This window comes from Aquarana catesbeiana, linkage group LG07 (assembly GCF_042186555.1).
Source record: "Aquarana catesbeiana isolate 2022-GZ linkage group LG07, ASM4218655v1, whole genome shotgun sequence".
Classification (NCBI taxonomy): Eukaryota; Metazoa; Chordata; class Amphibia; order Anura; family Ranidae; genus Aquarana; species Aquarana catesbeiana.
The window spans coordinates 241,720,407-241,742,086 of NC_133330.1; the positions used below are offsets into that span (position 1 = coordinate 241,720,407).

At 44.9% G+C, this 21,680-nt stretch overlaps 1 protein-coding gene across 1 annotated transcript in view; it reads left to right on the forward strand.

The window, feature by feature from the left end:
* Nucleotides 1–21,680, forward strand: part of HFM1 (helicase for meiosis 1) — a 441,821-nt gene that overhangs the window by 116,092 nt on the left and 304,049 nt on the right. The window contains exons 3-4 of the mRNA XM_073592028.1: nt 13,396–13,598; nt 17,246–17,287. Coding sequence (XP_073448129.1) covers nt 13,396–13,598; nt 17,246–17,287 — 245 coding nt within the window. The remainder of the gene's footprint in view (nt 1–13,395; nt 13,599–17,245; nt 17,288–21,680) is intronic.

Below are 21,680 nucleotides of genomic sequence, written 5' to 3' on the forward strand. Positions count from 1 at the left end.
AATAAAATGTGATATTAAAGGATAAATCTTACCTTACCTTAATATACTCCTTCTGCAGGACCTGTATGATGGCAGAACCGGTCTCTGGGATAATGATCCCCAGAGCCTGGGGGGAGATGCCTGTCGAGAACTTCAAGTCCTGCAGGCTTCTCCCCATCGCCAAGTACCGCAGGGTGGCGACGAGCCTCTGCTCCGGAGTGATGGCTTGCCTCATGCAGGTATCCTTCCTGCTGATATAGGGGGTCAGCAAAGCCAACAAACGGTGAAATACGGGGTCCGTCATCCGGAGAAAGTTCCTGAAATCATCAGGATTAAGCTCACGGATCTCACGGAGCAAAGGCATATGACAGAACTGGTCACGCTGGAGCAACCAGTTCTTGGTCCATGAACTCCTCCCCACCCTGTTCATGGACTGGACTTGTGTCAAGGTCAGGACCCCAACACCAAGCCCCCGCACAGCACGAACTCTACGAGGAGTGCGTATACGCAACATGGCTAGAAAACGGTCGGCTGCTCAGAACGAAGTAACAGAACGCACTGAAGAACAGCAAGGCCTGTGAAGAGCGACCTGAAAAACAGGAACGAACGAACAAGAACACAATGACAAGTCAATGGTACTCGCTGCAGGCACTGAAGAGCAGATACAAACCCACAAGCACAAACTGAACAGCAGAAAACGATCTGAAAACCATGAGTCTGAAAAAGCATGAATCGGCTCTCACCAAACTTTTACTAACACGAGATTAGCAAAAGGAGCCCAAAGGGTGCTGCGCTTGGTTCTGAACTGGCCTTTTCTAGTCTCGTCGTACATGGTGTACGTCACCGCGTTCTTGGCTATCAGAAATTCTGACAACTTTGTGCGACCGTGTGTACGCAAAACAAGTTTGAGCCAACATCCGTCGGAAAAAATCCATGGATTTTGTTGTCGGAATGTCCGATCAATGTCCGATCATGTGTACGGGGCGTTACACCCAATGCCATCCTTTCTTCTAGTGGTATCAGTCTTCCACTTTAGTGAAGACCTAGTTCTTGCCTCTTTGTGCCCTGCTTCAAAACACCCAAAGGAAATTGCTCTTTACTGCCTGGATGTAGTTAGAACAATTAAAGTCTACTTCAAAGCAACAGCTTCTACCAGAAAGACTGACTCCCTATTTATCCTGCCCTCTATCAGGACCTTGAAATCCTGCTTCAAAGTCCACCATCGCTGGATGGATAAAAGAATCATTGCCAGAGCTTTCACTCTAAGGCTACATTCACACCAGTAATTAAGGCTGGTGTGAAATGCAGCGGCAGAAATCCTTTGTTTACAGCTGCGAATGAGACAGTCTCACCGCAGATTTTTGTGGCTGTCTGCACAGCCAGTGATTGCTTGCAGTGACCACTGCTGGACGCATTCTGTGTCACCTGAAGGTACCAGCTTATAAACCTGAGGCTTTAAATATTCAGCTGGTGTCCTGTACTGTACTCCAAAATATGGAGTTTACAGGTAAGCAAAAATTCCTTTTTTTTTTTTATGAAGGCCCCACTATCTGTCTTCTTTGCAGTTTATAAAAATCAAAGATGTGTATAAATGTTTTTTACTGTTGATGCACAGCTATTTATCCTCAAGGTTATACGAGACCTGTTTTCCAATTATCGTTATACTAGAAGTACTTTACCTTGATGAAAAAAGTACATACTTTTTTCATCAAGGATGTTTGGTTGTGTAAACCATAAAAATATATCAATGTAAAATGTTGTGTGTGTGTGTGTTTTGTGAAAATGATTGTAAAGCTAAATTTTTATAAATTAAAAGAACAAACATGTTATGCTTGCCTGCTCTGCTAAAGTATTTCAGAGCAGCACCAAACCTCCTCTTCTGGGGTCCCCCCCAGCTCTTTAGGCTCAGCTTCTTGCCAGAGTACCCCCATAGCAAGCTGTTTGTTATACAGGCATTTTCGCAGGCTCAATCCCGGTTTGGGGTGTGTGCATCTATTGACACAGTGCTGCTAAGCCCACAACCCCTGCTCCCTCCTCACAAGTTTTGACTGACGGCAGCAGGAGTCAGTGGCTCCTGCTGCTGTCAGCCAAAACTGTGAATACAAGAAGAGAGAGCAAAGCAGGGCTGCCAGCAGGAACAGGTATCAGAAAAGTGTTTAGGGAGGGGGCAGGAGGCACAGACAGTGGAAGGTTTTCTGGATTTAGTACCACTTTAAATAAGACTAAACTAAATAGACAGGAGGAAAAATTCTTACAGAATATCTTCCCCAATCACACAAAAGTAAATATAAGACTACATGGTTCTTGATGGCCAGACTTCAAAATATATATAATGAAAAAGCTTAGGGCATTGGCCACATGTTTCTTAAAGTAATTTTAAACTTTCAAAAAAATTTTTTCCTAAACATGTTATACTTCTCTGTAACGTGCAATGACCCTGATCCTCTTCTGGGGTCCCTCGCTGGCACTCCTGGCTCCTCCTGCCTTCTCGTTACCCCCACAGCAAGCTGCTTGCTAGGGCAGATACTTATGCAGGCTCGCTCTTGAGCCCCCTGGCTGCATCCATAGACACAGACAGTGGGGCTTTGCCCCACCCCCCTGGTTACTTGTCATAGGATTTGATTGACAGCAGCAGGAACCAACGTTGCAGAGAATGCATTAGGGTAATAAATTTAGGCTTTAGAACCAGCAGAAAATTGTTACTAAATCTTCTTGTAATTTTCCTTTCCTGATTAACTCCATGGCAGCATACAAATGGGTAGACTCTGCGCTTGCTTCTACAAGGGTTGCCACCTGTCCAGTATTGACTCGGACAGTCTGGAGTTAGACACTTGTACCCGGGTTTCATGCCACCTGAAACCCGGACACAGGGCTGGGACAAGGGACGCCGGAAAGGGAGAGGAGCCCTGGGCACAGCAACTTACTGGGAGGGGAGGAGCAGGTGAAGTGTCTCATTGTTCACAATGCAGACAGGTTGCTAAAGTCGTTTTCACAGTAATTGCAGAGCTGCAGCGGTATGCAGAGTGCACTCCTCCTGCACCCAGCACAAAGTCTACAACATTCTCTTCCCGAGCTCCACCTGACAGATGCCTTCTAGTCCTGGCCCTGTCGTGACATCATTCAGAGGCCAGGAGGCGGAATGGAAGAGGAGAAGAAAGTGCTGACAGCGCTGCGAGGGAACACCCGGAACAGTGTGCATGTGAGTAACACTGGGCTGGCAGATCCTCCTTCCTTATGTCCTGTGTTCTGCTGTTCACACTGCCCTAGAGCGGCTCCAGCTCTGCCCCCCAGCTCGGTTCTCACACTTCCCTCCTTGCAGCAGCTCCCGGGTCCCGCTGTTAAGGCATAAATGGATGTCTTAAAGAGGGCAGGGGGCGCTGATATAGGGGAGGGGGGTCTCTAAGGGGGGGGGGCACTGATATAAGGAGGCTGTAAGCTAATGGGGGTCTCTAAATGGGGGTACTGACTGCTGATCTAATGTTTGGTGACCAACCATTATATTAGCAGCACCCCCCTTAGAGACCCCCATTAGCTCACAGCCTCCTTATATCAATGCCCCCTTCCTTATCAGTACTGCCTATCTGTGCCCATCATTGCCGCCAATCAGTGCCACCCATCAGTGCCGCCTACCTGTACCCATCATTGCAGCCTATCTGTGCCCATTATTGCCGCCTATCAGTGCAGCCTATCTGTGCCCATCATTGTCGTTTATCAGTGCAACCCATCTGTGCCCATCATTGCCGCCTATCTGTGCCCATCAGTGTCACCTATCTGTGCCCATCAGTGTCACCTATCTGTGCTCATCAGTGCAGCCCATCAGTTGCGCCTATCTGTGCCCATCATTGCCACCTATTAGTGCAGCCCATAAGTGCCACCTCATCAGTGCTGCCTATCAGTGCCTATCAGTGCAGCCTCATCAGCATCCATCTGTAAAGGAGAAAAATTACATTTTATGACAGAAACTTTTTTCATTCAGCAAAAAATAAAAAAATAGTAGTGATTAAATACCACCAAAAGAAAGCTCTATTTGTGTGACAAAAAAAAATTAAAAAATGTCATATGGGTACAGTGTTGCATGACTGCGCAATTGTCATTGAAAGTGTGACAGCGCTGCAAGATGAAAATTTGCCTGGGCAAGAAGGGGGTGAAAATGCCCAATAGGCAAGTGGTTATATTGACAACCCCCCAGAGGCCCTCTCTTTATATCAGAGTCCCCTTATATAAGCATGTTCCGTAACTAACCTACTGAACAACTGAGAGGGATCCCACGCTGCCATGGAGTTGCCCAGGAAAGGAAAAACCAGCAAGGATTTGATAACAATTTTCCATTCTTCTGACTAACTCTATGGCAGCAGTGGCATCTCCAGCTTTCATATTTAGGGGGGGCACGGGACAAAAGTAGGGGGGCAACAACTATAAAATGCGCATATATATATATATATATATATATATATACCCTATTTCCCCAAAAATAAGACCTAGCGTGATTGTCGGTGATGGCTGCAATATAAGCCCTACCCCCCAAATAAGCCCTAGTTAAAGTCCTCGTAGGTCTTATTTTCAGGGTAGGGCTTATTTTCGGGGAAACAGGGTAGGGCTTATTTGGGGGGTAGGGCTTATATTGCAGCCATCACTGACAATCATGCTAGGTCTTATTTTCGGGGAAACAGGGTGTATATACAGTCAGGTCCATAAATATTGGGACATCGACACAATTCTAATCTTTTTGGCTCTATACACCACCACAATGGATTTGTAATGAAACGAACAAGATGTGCTTTAACTGCAGACTTTCAGCTTTAATTTGAGGGTATTTACATCCAAATCAGGTGAACAGTGTAGGAATTACAACAATTTGTATATGTGCCTCCCATTTTTTAAGGGACCAAAAGTAATGGGACAATTGGCTGCTCACCTATTCCATGACCAGGTGTGTGTGTTATTCCCTCATTATCCCATTTACAAGGAGTAGATAAAAGGTCCAGAGTTCATTTCAAGTGTGCTATTTGCATTTGGAATCTGTTGCTGTCAACTCTCAATATGAGATCCAAAGAGCTGTCACTATCAGTGAAGCAAGCCATCATTAGGCTGAAAAAACAAAACAAACCCATCAGAGAGATCGCAAAAACATTAGGTGTGGCCAAATCAACTGTTTGGAACAACCTTAAAAAGAAAGAATGCACCGGTGAGCTCAGCAACACCAAAAGACCCGGGAAGACCACGGAAAACAACTGTGGTGGATGACCAAAAAACTATTTCCCTGGTGAAGAAAACACCCTTCACAACAGTTGGCCAGATCAAGAACACTCTCCAGGAGGTAGGTGTATGTGTGTCAAAGTCAACAATCAAGAGAAGACTTCACCAGAGTGAATACAGAGGGTTCACCACAAGATGTAAACCATTGGTGAGCCTCAAAAACAGGAAGGCCAGATTAGAGTTTGCCAAACAACATCTAAAAAAGCCTTCACAGTTCTGAAACAACATCCTATGGACAGATGAGACCAAGATCAACTTGTACCAGAGTGATGGGAAGAGAAGAGTATGGAGAAGGAAAGGAACTGCTCATGATCCAAAGCATACCACCTCATCAGTGAAGCATGGTGGTGGTAGTGTCATGGCGTGGGCATGTATGGCTGCCAATGGAACTGGTTCTCTTGTATTTATTGATGATGTGACTGCTGACAAAAGCAGCAGGATGAATTCTGAAGTGTTTCGGGCAATATTATCTGCTCGTACTCAGCAAAATGCTTCAGAACTCATTGGACGGCGCTTCACAGTGCAGATGGACAATGACCCGAAGCATACAGCGAAAGCAACCAAAGAGTTTTTTAAGGGAAGGAAGTGGAATGTTATGCAATGGCCAAGTCAATAACCTGACCTGAATTCGATTGAGCATGCATTTCACTTGCTGAAGACAAAACTGAAGGCAAAATGCGCCAAGAACAAGCAGGAACTGAAGACAGTTGCAGTAGAGGCCTGGCAGAGCATCACCAGGGATGAAAATAATGGTCTGGTGATGTCTATGCGTTCCAGACTTCAGGCTGTAATTGACTGCAAAGGATTTGCAACCAAGTATTAAAAAGTGAAAGTTTGATGGATGATTGTTAAGCTGTCCCATTATTTTTGGTCCCTTAAAAAGTGGGAGGCACATATACAAACTGTTGTAATTCGCACACCATTCACCTGATTTGTATGTAAATACCCCCAAATTAAAGCTGAAAGTCTGCAGTTAAAGCACATCTTGTTTGTTTCATTTCAAATTCATTGTGGTGGTGTATAGAGCCAAAAAGATTAGAATTGTGTTGATGTCCCAATATTTATGGACCTGACTGTATGTATATATATATATATATATATATATATATATATATATAGATATATATAACTATATACTGGGGCCCTTTACTGCGACCCCACAACGGCCCTTTCACATGTTCTGCAGTGAGCTCCCTTCCTACTGTATTGGGGTCCCCCAGGGTGGCAGAAAACAAGATATATATGTCACCAACATACCAAGAAAATATAAGGATCCAAAGCAGTGGGAGAACTTTCAGGGTTGCAAAGGTTGCCTTGCCTCCGGGCCTGGTGTTCTGCCACTGTGGGGTTCCCCAGCCTCCTCTTGCTGTTCTGCCCCTGCTATTGACTGCTCTGGTCTGGCATCTCTTGGAATTTACAGGCTGGTTCTCCTGTCCTAAGGATGGGAGAAATCAGTCTGTTTTTTCAGTAACTGAGAGTCCTGGTGGAGTCCTTCCTGCAACTCACTCTTCTCCCTGCCAATGAGGATGCAGGGGAAGGAGCAGATCGGGTGGCCGTGGTTGTGTGAGCGCTCACATTATGCAGTGTCAGCAAGCAGAGGGAGGGGGGGGAATCACCCGCAGGAGCTGACTAGGGACTCTCTCCCTCTTAGACATTGATTTTTTGTAAAAAAAAAAAAAAAAAAATTTTTTTTGGGGGGGGGGGGGGGATTGGTGGGGCACAGCATAATGTTGGGGGAGTCAGGGCCCCCTCTGGCCCCCCCCCTAGGGACGCCATTGTATGGCAGCATACAAATGGGAAATAACCAGCCACAAGCAAAGGTGGGATGCAGAAAAAGTAAGGTTTTACCTCTCTAACTAAAAGAAACTTTAACTACAAAATTAACAGGATAGAGGTGCTAGCTTCACACCACAGTAAGCCATAAAGGTATTAGTAAAGGACCATGCCTTTACCCTAAAGCTACTTCCTGTGACAGGGAGCCCACAAAGTCCACATACTTGATTGAGCATATTGTGATCGCTTCTGTAGGAGCTTTTAGCCCTATATCCAGCGATGAATCTTGATCATGTTTCCTTACCTTCGATTTTACAAGAAAAAGGAAAGAGATGGTCTAAATCTCTAATGAAGCTAAAGCTTGTGAGGAAGCTAGTAGTATCCTGACATCCAGAAAATTTGAACTGGTCATCCTAAGTAGTCCTGCATGTAGGGAGAACAATTTTATTTTCTTTCTCATTTGACGATAAAGCCACTGCATCCCAACAAAGGTGTATAAACACAATCTAAACTGGACAGAATATTGGAAGGAGAAATGCTAGTACTTTGAATGAGGCACATGCAATGGGTAGAACACCAAAAAGAGTCACTCATAGCCTAAGGTCCTGATCTGTGCAAACTTACTGGCTGGAGGTAATAACCTTTAGAGATTTTGTCTTCATGGATCACTGTTATTTTAACTGAACTGAAAGTGATCCCATCTGGAGCTGACAAGAAGTCTAGAGAAAGAGTCTTGGCTCTCTGTGGTGTCTAAGATGCAGTCCCCCATTAGGGAATAGAATGAGAAAGGGGTATTTCTCCCACAAGACATTGGAGAAGGCACGGAGTGCCAAGATCTGCACTCTAGGAGTGTGGAAGATCATCCTAATATTCAGGCTGGTCTGTAAAAGTCCTGTATATAGTGGACCTGGGGATTTAAACAAGGGAAATTGGAAGCAGCTGTAACTGGATACACTTTACTTAAATCCTGCTGTAAACTATATTAGTGCACATTTTTGGAGCATAGATATCAGTATAGAAAACTGGGCAATACCTGGAGGAGAGACACATAAGGTTGGTGTCAGGTTCCTCTGGTAGTGAGCCCTTGTAGAAGGCTATCTTGGGGGTATTCCCCAGGACACAGAGTCTAAGCCCCAGTCTGCTTCTTCAGCAGACTGGACCAGGTTGCAGCCTCCAGGTATGTCCAGCTGAAGATGGGGAGACCACTTGCATGTGCAGAGTACATATGACAGGAGACAGAAGAGGAACAGGGAAACAAGCCTGAGGTCAGGGCAGGCATCAGGCAGGCAAACACTGTAGACAAAGCTGAGTCGGTAAATGGGAAATCAGACAGAATACAAGTAACACGTGGGAAAGCGGGAGCTCAAAGAAACTCGGCAGTTGCTCAGGCAACGCGAGCTGCACTAAGCATGTCTATATATTAGAGAGAAACTGACTGGGAGGCAGACCAGGCTGTGATAGAAGTGAAAGGGATATAAATCCACAGTAGAGCAAGAGATGTCCAAAGATTACCACAGAAGCCAGCAGCATACAGTATGTGAGAAGAACTACAGATCCAGCAGAACTACTGCAGCCAGGAGGTAAGAATTTCACAAGCTGGAAACTGCAGGCTAAACCGTGAACGGTGGAGTATTGTACACTGCAACAGAATATCTCATCTAAGAGATTAAGGAGTTGTGTCCCCAGAACTGAGTTTGGAACTGAAGAGGGAATCAATGCCTGTTTGGCCTATAGGGAATCACTGCAATGGTTAGTCTTAAGAATCTAAATCTGGTGAGGATTGGAGGGGAAGCATACGCCTTAGGAAATCTCTCCTGATCTTGTCTATCAGAACACCCACTTCCAGGACTTGCTGGCCTAGGTCCCTTATGAAAAACTCTCCAGTTTGCAGTTGTAAGATGTATATTTTAGGGAGCCTGGATGTACAGACCACTCATTATCTAATAGGGACATGGAATACGGAGTCCTCCTAAAACTTCTAAATCCTTGGCAATGCATGCAGGCAGGTGTATTCATTCCACCCCAAGCTGCTGAGGAACTTGGAAAGTGTTCTATCTGTCATAAGTGGCTTCATAAATCCAGAGAAGGATCAGTTAGGGAAAATCAAATGCAGAGCCTATATGCTCAAGGGCAATAAAAGGCATTAAAATCAGGCAGCATCTACATGCTAGAAAGCTGCCCAACCATTATGTCACTCTTGAGAAAAGACTTGCATTTAGCAAGGCAACAATCCTAAATGTTAGCCACACCACCCATGCAAAGAGTCTTACTTAGGGGTCCAAAAAGTGGGGTCTGCATTTGAGGAGCAATAGGTGGCCAGCCACAAGTTTATTGCAGCCAGGTAAGGGGATCTCAGTAATGCAGATCGTTCTTGTCAGGAGAAGATTACGGATGGCAGGTCTTGTAGTGTTTGCATTTAGGGCAGCTGTTCCTAAAATAATGCAAAACACCATAATTTGCAGTCCTTGAGCCCTCTTTTAAAAACATGTCCCACGTTGCCCCCTCCTACCTTTCCCTAGTCTTCCTTGCCATTGACAGGTATGGCAAGCTCTCATATCTGTGCAACATAATATGGAGAAAATCATATTAATCTCTCACCTAAATCAGGTACACTGTCCCTTTAAGACCCATCTGCTTTCATTCACTTAATTCAGAAGCAGCAGCAGGTGAGGCCAGACAGCACTTCCAGTGGCAGACAGGAGACACAAAACCAGTCAGAATGTCAAACCTCCAGGAGCACACAGCACAGCAGGGGGCTACAGCAACCTACCTTTATCTCACAAGAGAAAACCTGTCAGGACTGCAGAGCGAGAGGGAGAGAATCCAGTTCCTCTGTCGACTTCTAAGGTTGTTTACACTGTTGTTTGGTGACTGGCAGTCACTATCCCACATCGTCCCACCTCCCTGCCCTCTGTGACCTTATCCACAGCCACTGAAAATAAAGCCAAGAGAGTGGCGCTGCCTATACAAGACAGGGAGAGGCAAATGACGACATTGCAGAGATCACAGATATCATACCTGTTACATCACCAATGCTGATTAAGCATCATTGCCGATGCCTCTGTACCCAGAGCACCCCGTTTCAGGTAGGTTTACTTCCAACAATCTGGGTCTTCCAACACCAGTAGTTGCTGAACCTGGAGGGGTAAGTGTGGCATGGGGTATACTTGCAGCAACCAAAGTGCTTTTCAAACTGCAATCGACCGGTGGCCTGGAACATGACCGCAAGAAGAAGAAGAAAACTTCAGTTGGGGAAGGGCTGTCTTTTATCGAGCTAGGAAGAGGTGGCCCTGTGGGTTCCAGAGGAGGGGTTAACATGTGTTGTGCCGACCTGAGGTGGGCCAGGAAAGAAACATGTGGACTGGATCAGTCTCAATTTATAGGACAGGGGTCCTATGGGGTAGGAGTGATGGCGGAGTCTACCCATTTATATGCTACCATGGAGTTAGGAAAAATCTTTCTTCTTGAATTTTGTACTGTTATGGAATGTTTAATATTTGCATATAGACCAGAAGCTACAAAACAACAGCAGTTTGGGGCTTTGTTCTTTTGAATACCATTGATGTTTGCTCTCGCATTTATACCTGATGCCTTTTATGGGCAGATACGTATATACATGGACTGAACTTATTTCTACTTTATAATGGTATATCAAAACAAGGTCTGCTCGAAATGGGAATAATTTAGATTTTGAGTGGCCAGTTTCAGTGGACACAGGAATGTTTTATATTTTAATTGATTTTATAGTAAAATAAAGTTTCATGGGTTTCTTGAATAATTCAGTCTTTTTAATGCAATATTTTTGTACTAATAAAATGTTTGCATTAGAAAACATACCTGGTCGATGCCCTAATCTTTTTCAAATAAAAATCTCTTTTTCATGAATATATATCAGCTTACTAGTACTTAGATTTAGTGGCTGTATTAATTTCCTTTTTACGTTTATTTTCCTTTATTTTCACCTGGTGATCCTGTCAGTATCACATTTTTGCCCTAAGGTGACAATGTTCACCCATGCTATTGTTGTCATCCAAGGCTGCTCTTCTGATTTTGGTTATAAATACCTACCCCTTTCCTCATCCTCTTTGTATCCACAGGAGGGGTTGCATAGTTCACAAAAGACAGCTAGCTTGGAAAGTTGAATAACATTGAGATTTCAGTTCGGTACACAGGAATTTACAAGCATAAAGAATTTCTACTAGGATCAACTGGGATTTTCTGTACTTGCAAAAAATGCATTTAGCCTGGAAAAAAAAAAACTAATGCAGCCATCACATCCAAGGACTGCTGCATTATATTCATTTTTAGTTCTTGGGTTTGGATTTTCCTTAAATGTTTGCAAACGTTTTTTATGCAACTGTAAAAACAATGCACCAATAAAAACTGCTTGACCACTTAAGGACCGCCCCATGCAGATATACTGCGGCAGGTACAGGTACATGACTTTGTGCAGTGGGTCTGGGGCACGCGCCGCCGGCAACCCGCTCCCGCTGTAATTGGACACAGTGAGAGTCAATCAGCCGGTCCAATGACTGACTGCACCCCGCAATCGTTCACAGGAGAGACAGAATGGCAGTCTGCCTATGTAAACAAGGCAGACTCCTTTCTGTGAGGAAGGAAGATGGAAACCTTGTGTTTATGCTAAGCAGAAACATGGATATCTGTGTTCCCCCAGTCACAGCATTCCCCCCACAGTTAGAAAGCACACTTAACCCTTTGATCGCCCCTGATGTTAACCCCTTCCATGCCAGTGTCATTAGTACAGTTACATTATTTATATTAATATAAATAATATTTATATTATTTAGCACTGATCACTGTATTAGTGTCACTGGTTTCCAAAGAGTGTCAGTTAGGTGTCCGATTTGTCCACTGCAATGTCGCAGTCCCGCTAAAAATCGCTGATTACCACCAATACTAGAAAAAAAATTAAAATTTCCATTAAAATTTCCCCTAGTTTGTAGACGCTATAACTTTTGCGCAATCCAATCAATATACACCTTTTTACATTTTTTTTTTCTATTGGATGTGTTTTATAGCATAAAGTCAAAAATATTGGGTTTTTTCAAAACTTTTGTTTTTTTGTTTATAGCGCAAAAAATAAAAACTGCAGAGGTGATCAAATACCACCAAAAGAAAGCTCTATTTGTGGGGACTAAAAAAAAGGACATCAATTTTATTTGTGTACAGCGTCGCACGACTGCACAATTGTCAGTTAAAGTAACGCAGTGCCGTATTGCAAAAAATGGCCTGTTCATGAAGGGGGTAAACCTTTCGGGGCTGAAGTGGTTAAAGAGCCGTACACACAGGCCGAAGATCAGGTGGCATTGGTCAGTTCAATAGAAAACGGCCGACATTCAGGCCCGTGTGTATATTATTAATATAAATAATATTTATATTATTTAGCACTGATCACTGTATTAGTGTCCCTGATCTCCAAAAAGTGTCAGTTAGGTGTCCGATTTGTCCGCTGCAATGTCGCAGTCCCGCTAAAAATCGCTGATTGCCACCAATACTAGAAAAAAAAATAATAAAATTCCATTAAAATATCCCCTAGTTTGTAGACGCTATAACTTTTGCGCAAACCAATCAATATATACCTTTTTGGGATTTTTTTTTTTTTTACTAAAATTATGTAGCAGAATACATATTGGCCTAAACTGATGAAGAAATTTGATTGTGATTGTGATCAAATACCACCAAAAGAAAGCTCTATTTGTGGGGGGGGGGGGGGAACATCAATTTTATTTGTGTACAGCGTCGCACGACTGCACAATTGTCAGTTAAAGTAACGCAGTGCCGTATTGCAATAAATGGCCTGGTCATGAAGGGGGTAAACCTTTTCGGGGCTGAAGTGGTTAAAGAGCCGTACACACAGGCCGAAGATCAGGTGGCATTGGCCAGTTCAAAAGAAAGTGGACGACGTTCCGGCCCGTGTGTACGGCAACTGGTCCGACAAAGGCCGGCCTTCAAAAGGCTTCTGTAAAAGAGGCATGACTGAGAAAGGTCTGCCACTCTTCACCCAACTGGTGTGTTCTGGTGGGGGGCCGTCCCTGCTATCATCAGATTGTTATTACCGTGGCTCCTCCTGAGCTCTTCAGTTTTTTTTTTTTTCATTCAGCCATTGGGTTTAATGAATAAAAACTGCTAGTGTGTACCAGACTTTAGATTGAGCAAGTGGCAAATGTTTTGCCCCTTCATGTATAAAAGGGATTGAGGCTATTCACAAAGGTGTGTCATGTTCTTCTAATACCATGTCAGTAAGATAAAATTGGTCCCAGCTGCAATGTTCTCAGTGTATCACCTGTCCATGTCTGGCCTGCATTAGTTAAATGTGGGCCATATCTTCAGTTACCTCACAAATCTGCATTTGTTTTATTTGTGCAGCTTGTTTAGGACATTTAAAGAACAAATGTCAACAGACAATAGCTCAAAGAACATTGAGAAATCCCCAAAAAATAAATTAATTGAACCCTTCCATCAAAATCCACATGTCAGCAGTGAGGAGGAATACATCTGTGGAGCCAGTGGTGGTTTGGATGAAGAAACATTTTCTTTCCCTACATCTATAACACTGCCTACGGGAAAAGGTAAAGATTGTTTTTTTATGATTTGGTATTTTCACCTTAAAATGTACATCTCAAGTAGGTCTTGTGGTATGCTACTTTCATTTACCCGATATACCCTCACAGTTATGTTAACTGTAGGTTATTATATAAAGAAGAAAGAAAAAAATGCGCTAAAAAGCTATAAAACACCTTAAATTACAGCTGCAACAAAAAAACACTAATATCGGTGTAATATACTAAGAAGAATATACTAAGTGCGATTGCAATCCAGTGATCAGAAATGTGAATAAAATGTAACTGAATAAGTTATTGAATCAATATGAGGTGAGTATATTGATTACCAATAATTAGTAATACCAAGTTCAAAAAGTGCTTGCGAGTAAATTATAAAATCAAATATTAAATAAATATACATTCAGTGATCTAACACAGAAATAATCAAATCCATAATTGCTAATAGAAAAATTCCAAAGTTCATGGATAGCTAGTGTATTAAAAAGTAGTAGTAGTAGAGATAAGTTCAGTCCATTCATAGAGAGTTCAATGAAGGTACACCAAACACATGGGGGGGGTCACATATCCACAGTTCGTCAGACACAGCCCATATGAGTGGAAAAGGAAGGAGGAAGTGTGAAGAGAAATCCCAGCAACTGGTGAATCCAGGGGACAATACCGATGGACCCTTACCAGACACGGTGGACCTCCTTAATAGCAAGGCCTTATGCACATGCAGATACAGCCCTCTGCAGGGACAGATGGATGGCAGCGCCTGGATCCACCCATGTGTGCCGCATTCCAACAGGAGGCAGTTCCAGCGTGTCAGCCTAGAAGGAGGCACTCGCAAGAGCCGTGAGTGCAAAGGGGGGCAAGAAACAGGCTCCAGTAGTGTAGTAAAATTAAATAGTTTATTGCTACATGAAAGCAGAGAGCACATCTCCGCCATACAGTGTGGGTAAAAATGTTAAAAAAGCCAGCATACAAAAGCGAACATGCATGTACAACAACATGGGGCGAACAACGTGATGGCGTACAGTGCGTAGCCACGCCCTACATGTTTCGTCATAAATGACGTCTTCAAACGGGCACGGGCGACGCACTGAACCATCACCTATATAGCGCTGAACGGGAGCCAGACCTCGTTTTCGTCTGGGCGCCATTCAGCACTCAGAACAAATAAGGAAATGCTGGAGAACACCAAGCCTCGATCTGGTGAATACCACGCAACGGAAAGTCAACATAAAAATCCAGTCAAAAACATATGTGACAAAAAAGAAAAAATACGGAGGGCGCACATAAATGAATCGAAACCAATGTGTACGACTTCAAAGGGAAGTGATCAGGGGAACAATTATTTTATTTAAAAGCCATAAAATTCTAATAAGTTTTCTGTGCCTTTTGAACATCTGGAGCTACCCCCCTGAAGGTACATTTATTTTTAAGTGTGTCTTCTCTGATATCTTACAGGTAATGTGAATTTCACTTTTTATAGCGGCAATTTGCTGTTTGTGATACTTATAATTTACTCTTTCTCGCAACCTGCTGGTTGCGATAATATTATTAATTTACGTTTTTTAAATAAAATAATTGTTCCCCTGGTTTAATTATGGATTTGATTATTTCTGTGTTAGATCACTGAATGTATATTTATTTAATATTTGATTTTATAATTTACTCGCAAGCACTTTTTGAACTTGGTAATACTAATTATTGGTAATCAATATACTCACCTCATATTGATTCAATAACTTATTCAGTTACATTTTATTCACATTTCTGATCACTGGATTGCATTGGATTATTGGTAATTGAGCCAAGCATTGAAGATATGGGCATTAGAATTGATAAGGTGAAATCAGAAAGGTGAGACAATTTTCTAAATGCTGATTCTAAACTTGACAGTTAGACTATACAAAGCATTATTAAGGTTAGATTACATTAAATTTGGGCCTTGTAATTAATTTTCCCTTCTACACTGTATGTAAAATACATGATTAGATTAATATATTAAAATCCGTTAAAACCTTGCCAGCACCTAGACACACTACTAGGGTTTCTGAAGTAAGACTGTCTGGGTCTCTATTAACAACCAATCATATTTGAGACATGACTTTCAAGTCTGCAATGCACATTTAACATTGCAAAGTTATTATTATTATTATTTCAGGTACTTATATAGCGCCGTCAATTTACGCAGCGCTTTACATATACATTGTACATTCACATCAGTCCCTACACTCAAGGAGCTTACAATCTAAGGTCCCTAACTCACATTCATATACTAGGGCCAATTTACACAGGATCCAATTAACCTACCAGCATGTCTTTGGAGTGTGGGAGGAAACCGGAGTACCCGGAGGAAACCCACGCAGGCACAGGGAGAACATGCAAACTCCAGGCAGGTAGTGTCGTGGTTGGGATTCGAACCAGCGACCCTTTTTACTGCTAGGCAAGAGTGTTACCCACTACACCACTGTGCCGCCCACGTTGACTCTGATATGGGGACACAATGATACATGCTAACAACAGCTATATTTAGGGCCACTAATAAGGCAGTACAGCCAGCCCTCCTGTACTGGGCCCAGGCCCCATCAGTTTAAAAGGGGGGCCCGGCACCTGCTGAGGGAGTCTGGCTGTACTGCAGGGGTATTGGTTCTGATACATGCACCGCTTCCATTTGCTGTCCGGCCCCCCCTGTGGGCACCTTTCTATCACATCGCTGCTGGCTTCCCTCCTCTCCTGCCGGCAGCTACTACAGGCACACAGATGGATGTTTCAGGATGAAGAGCAGAGAAAGGGGCCGGTAAATATGTAATTTTCTGGCCCCCTCCTTTCCTGAATGAACACAGTGAACAATCGGTAATGATCACTCCTAGTGTGAACTATTTGCTATGCTCCTGTTTGTGAATGAGCAGGAAGCCTCAGAACACTTCCTATTCATTTATCTGTGCAGCTGAGGTTGCAGAGAAAGGAACAGATAAATCTATGTCGTCAGTCACTTTCGGCCAGGGGGGGCCCTGTCAGGAAGGCTGTATGAGGCCCCGTGGTTTCTAACAGCAGTTCTGGATATAATTGTGTCTGTACAAAACATTTTGTAATTTTACAAATAACTTTATATGAACTTGAACTTTTACTTGGTTTGTAGTATAATGTTCAATTTATATTGCATCACCACTAGCAGTAATGCTCTTTTTGAGGTCACCATTTGCATGGGCAGTAAGCAGCATTTCAAATACAAGCATCTTTTTCTGTTGCCTGTTTTCTGAATTTTCTATATGTTGGATTTATAGGTTTCTAGATTATTTTTAGGCAAGACATAGTGATGCTGTGGCAGAAGAGTGCACATGTGTGGGAAGGAGGAACACTCTCTCCAGTGATGTTGGGGTGCGCTTTCAATGGCTACAGTGTCCTAATAGAACAGGATGGGGCACAGATAGCGATGGGAGTTGGGCAAAATAACCTACAGACATGCATTTAAATGAATCAAAATTTTTAAAGCTGCACAGTTTATTACCCCATGGGGCCCCTGGACTGCATAAGCTTTTTTCTTTATTAGTTGAACTTAGACATTAATGAAGCAATCTGTGTTTGATGTTGGTGTGCAAATGTTTTCTTTGTGTTACTTTATATGTAACAGTATTAATACAAATTCTTTTTAATGTTCAATTCAGCTGAGACACAATGTGGAATCTTGAGACCAGTCTCTGAAATTCGTATCCTTTTTCTATTTGTGTACAGTTCAATATACAGCCTTTACCCCAGGCTTGACTAATAAAGAAAACATGTGGGATATATTTATAAAGCAGTAAGCCTAGGTTCACATTTGTGTGAACACAGACATCGCATGTGATTCGCACCCGCACTGCGGGGCCAATCACATGCCATGTCTGTGCAATGTGAGTTCAGCTATACAGTTGTATGGCTGAACTCGTGTTGTATTCCCACAAAAAAAGGTGCAGGGACTTTTTTCCCCCTCGCTGGAATCGGATCACATAGGTGTTCTCATCTATGCAATCCGATTTCCTGTGCGAGTTCACAGTTCGCACTGCAATCTGTTAACCGATCTGGGGGTGTCATTAACAATGCATTGACACCCGCAGCGGTTCGCAGAGGGCAGTGTGAACTGCCTGTGAGGGAGATGCGATGCGGGAACCGGTGCTGTAATTGCACTGGTTCCCGCATCGCACAAGTGTGAATCTAGCATCAATGTGGCATTCATCAAACATTCACTGCAGGTGTATCTTCCTGGTGCATGGGTTTTAAATTACTGTGATTGATTCACCTGCTGTAAATTTTTGGTGAATGTTGTGTTCACTGTTTGCAATACTGATTTTTTTTTCTTTTATTATATTTAGTATTCAGAAATACAATTTTTGAAAACTTTTTTTAGTCAGCAAAATTTTCCTAGCCAGCTTGTGGAACTCTAACCTCAATTTCACATGACAAGACAGGCTGTATGGAGTTGAGTTTTAGGCTCCATTCACACCTACACATGTGCGGTTTTAGGCATTTTTCAGGCTTTTTAAAGCATTTAGCATTTTTACGAGCAAAAACACTTGTTTTTTGTGCGTTTTTTTCAGACAGTTGCAAACCTCAGTAATTTTTTCTTTGGCCAACTTATAGCAGCACCATCTATAGTGAAATCAATAGTCATAGTCCTCCTGCATCTACTTCCTGGTTTTGTCTTATGCCGCGTACACACGGTCGGACTTTCCGGCATACTTGGTCCGGCGGACCAGAGTGTGCCGGACAATCCGCCCGTGTGTAGGCACCGGCGGACTTTTCCGGCGGACTTTTTCCCAAAAGCCCGCCGGACCTAGATTTGAAGAAAGTTCTAAATCTTTCCGCCGGACTCAGTTTCGGGCGGAAAGTCCGCTCGTGTGTGTGCTGGTCCGACGGAAAGCCCGCTCGTGTGTAGGCTGGTCCGACGGACCAGATACAACACGAGGGCAGGGTATTGCATCTCACGCTCGCTGCAATAGGAAAAACACATTTTCCTATTGCGGCGAGCGCGGGGCATACCAGGCCCTTAGGTCTGGTATGGATTATAAAGGGGAACCCCGCTACGCCGAAAAAACGGCGTGGGGTCCCCCTAAAATCCATACCAGACCCCGATCCGAGCACGCAGCCTGGCCGGTCAGGAAAGGGGGTGGGGACGAGCGAGCGCCCCCCCCCCTCCTGAACCGTACCAGGCCGCATGCCCTCAACATGGGGGGTGGGTGCTTTGGGGGAGGGGGGCGCCCTGCGCCCCCCCCCCCAAAGCACCTTGTCCCCATGTTGATGAGGACAAGGGCCTCTTCCCGACAACCCTGGCCGTTGGTTGTCGGGGTCTGCGGGCGGGGGCTTATCGGAATCTGGGAGCCCCCTTTAATAAGGGGGCCCCCAGATCCCGGCCCCCCACCCTATGTAAATGAGTATGGGGTACATGGTACCCCTACCCATTTACCTAGGAAAAAAGTGTAAGTAATAAAACACACTACACAGGTTTTTAAAATATTTTATTAAACAGCTCCGGGGGGGGATCTTCCTCCGGCTTCGGGGGTCTTCTTCCGGCTTCGGGGGTCCCTCCGCTTCATCTTCTCCCGGCGTCCGGTTGGTTCTTCTCCGCTCTCCGGCCTCTTCTCCCGGTGTCGCAGGTCTTCGGCCGGCCCCTCCGCTCTCTTCATGTAGCTCTATTGCGAGCGGAGGTCCGGACTTCTGGGCTTCTTGGCTTCTTGGCTTCTCTTCTCTTCTCTTCCCCCAGATGTTGACACGACGCTCTCTCCGGCTGGACTGGTCTCTGAGGGCTGCGTTGTGACTTATATAGGCGGAGACCCCGCCCCCATATGATGTCACAGTCCCTGGGCATGCTGGGACTGTGACGTTTTAGGGGGCGTGGTCGACCACGCCCCCTAAAACGTCACAGTCCCAGCATGCCCAAGGACTGTGACATCATATGGGGGCGGGGTCTCCGCCTATATAAGTCACAACGCAGCCCTCAGAGACCAGTCCAGCCGGAGAGAGCGTCGTGTCAACATCTGGGGGAAGAGAAGAGAAGAGAAGCCAAGAAGCCCAGAAGTCCGGACCTCCGCTCGCAATAGAGCTACATGAAGAGAGCGGAGGGGCCGGCCGAAGACCTGCGACACCGGGAGAAGAGGCCGGAGAGCGGAGAAGAACCAACCGGACGCCGGGAGAAGATGAAGCGGAGGGACCCCCGAAGCCGGAAGAAGACCCCCGAAGCCGGAGGAAGATCCCCCCCCGGAGCTGTTTAATAAAATATTTTAAAAACCTGTGTAGTGTGTTTTATTACTTACACTTTTTTCCTAGGTAAATGGGTAGGGGTACCATGTACCCCATACTCATTTACATAGGGTGGGGGGCCGGGATCTGGGGGCCCCCTTATTAAAGGGGGCTCCCAGATTCCGATAAGCCCCCGCCCGCAGACCCCGACAACCAACGGCCAGGGTTGTCGGGAAGAGGCCCTTGTCCTCATCAACATGGGGACAAGGTGCTTTGGGGGGGGGGGGCGCAGGGCGCCCCCCTCCCCCAAAGCACCCACCCCCCATGTTGAGGGCATGCGGCCTGGTACGGTTCAGGAGGGGGGGGGGGCGCTCGCTCATCCCCACCCCCTTTCCTGACCGGCCAGGCTGCGTGCTCGGATCGGGGTCTGGTATGGATTTTAGGGGGACCCCACGCCGTTTTTTCGGCGTAGCGGGGTTCCCCTTTATAATCCATACCAGACCTAAGGGCCTGGTATGCCCCGCGACGGGGCTAGCAAGGTGTCAATCTCGCCGATAAAAGCGGCAAGATTGACATCCTTTTCTAGTCCCGTCGCACCTGAGTCACGTTCAAAATGAACGGACTTGTCCGTGTGTGGGCAAGTCCGTTCATTCTGAAAGTCCGCCGGAACTCCGGCGAAAGTCCGTCGGAAAGACGGGCGGACTTAGCCCGCCGGAAAGTCCCGGCGTGTGTGGGCAAGTCCGTCCGTTTTAAAGTCCGGCGCACCTGGCGGACAAAGTCCGTCGGAAAGTGTGCCGGACCAAGTAGGATAGAAAGTCCGCTCGTGTGTACGCGGCATTATAGTGGTTTGCTGCATTGTTTTCTCAGAGCTTTTTACGATAAGTCATTGCTGCTAATGGAAGAGAGAAAAAAAGAGGGTGAAGATACTGGATTCATACAGTTATTACAAATAGAGAACAGCAGGGCCAGTTCTGGGCCATGTACAATGATCACCATGCGCATGAAAAAAATTCTTCAAAAACATATGAATGTCCTTGAAAAGGTTAGTTCATCTCCTCATCCACACAAAAGTTGCAATGTTTGAAACGGTAACATGGCTCTGGTTTCCATGAAGCTGATAGACGCTGGCTTCATAGACTTATCCACAGCTTTATTCAGCTGACAGTTGGGAGATTCCTCAGACGGCAGCTGAAAGTAAACAGTGGTGTGGAGATGCTGGCTGAGACCATTGTCCAAATATCCTAGTCCAAATTTGATAAGCAGCTAAGGCATTCCCTGCCCTGCAGCCACATTTACAATATACAGGGGACGTGTATATGTGTAGCTGCGGAATGGGGAATACTTCAGAGGCTTATAATTGGCAGTGCGCGGTGATACCTTTCTGGCAGGATAGCTCAGGCAGGTTCAGAAAAGGATTTGAACATGCCTAAGCTCATCCGTGCTGCTGATTTGTAGCCTCTGTTTCCAAAGATCAGCAGGCATGCTGGTACCTGTAGTTCCATAGCTTTACATTGCAAGGTGCTGCTGTTACCTGTTATCCTACAGGACTTGTATTCAAGACTAGTTATCCACCTACAGTTGATTCAGTTCGCTACCTCGCCAAGCCATCTCCCTTTCAGCTGGGCTGCCTCAGACATTGCCTGATCAACAGCTAGTGTTCCTAGTGGCAGGTCCCTCAGTGTTTCTAAATTTCAGGGAAGATACCTAGTGTTTCCCAGTGCTTTTTATTGGAGAATATTCCCAGTGTCCCCCCCTGTTCCCAAATGGATAGGATTCCTAGTGTACCACAGTGCTGTCTAGCAGAAAATATTCCTAGTGTTTTCCCCTGTGTTTCCTAGTGGAAAAGATTCCTAGTAACCTCCAGTGCTTCCTAGTGTCCCTGGTTTC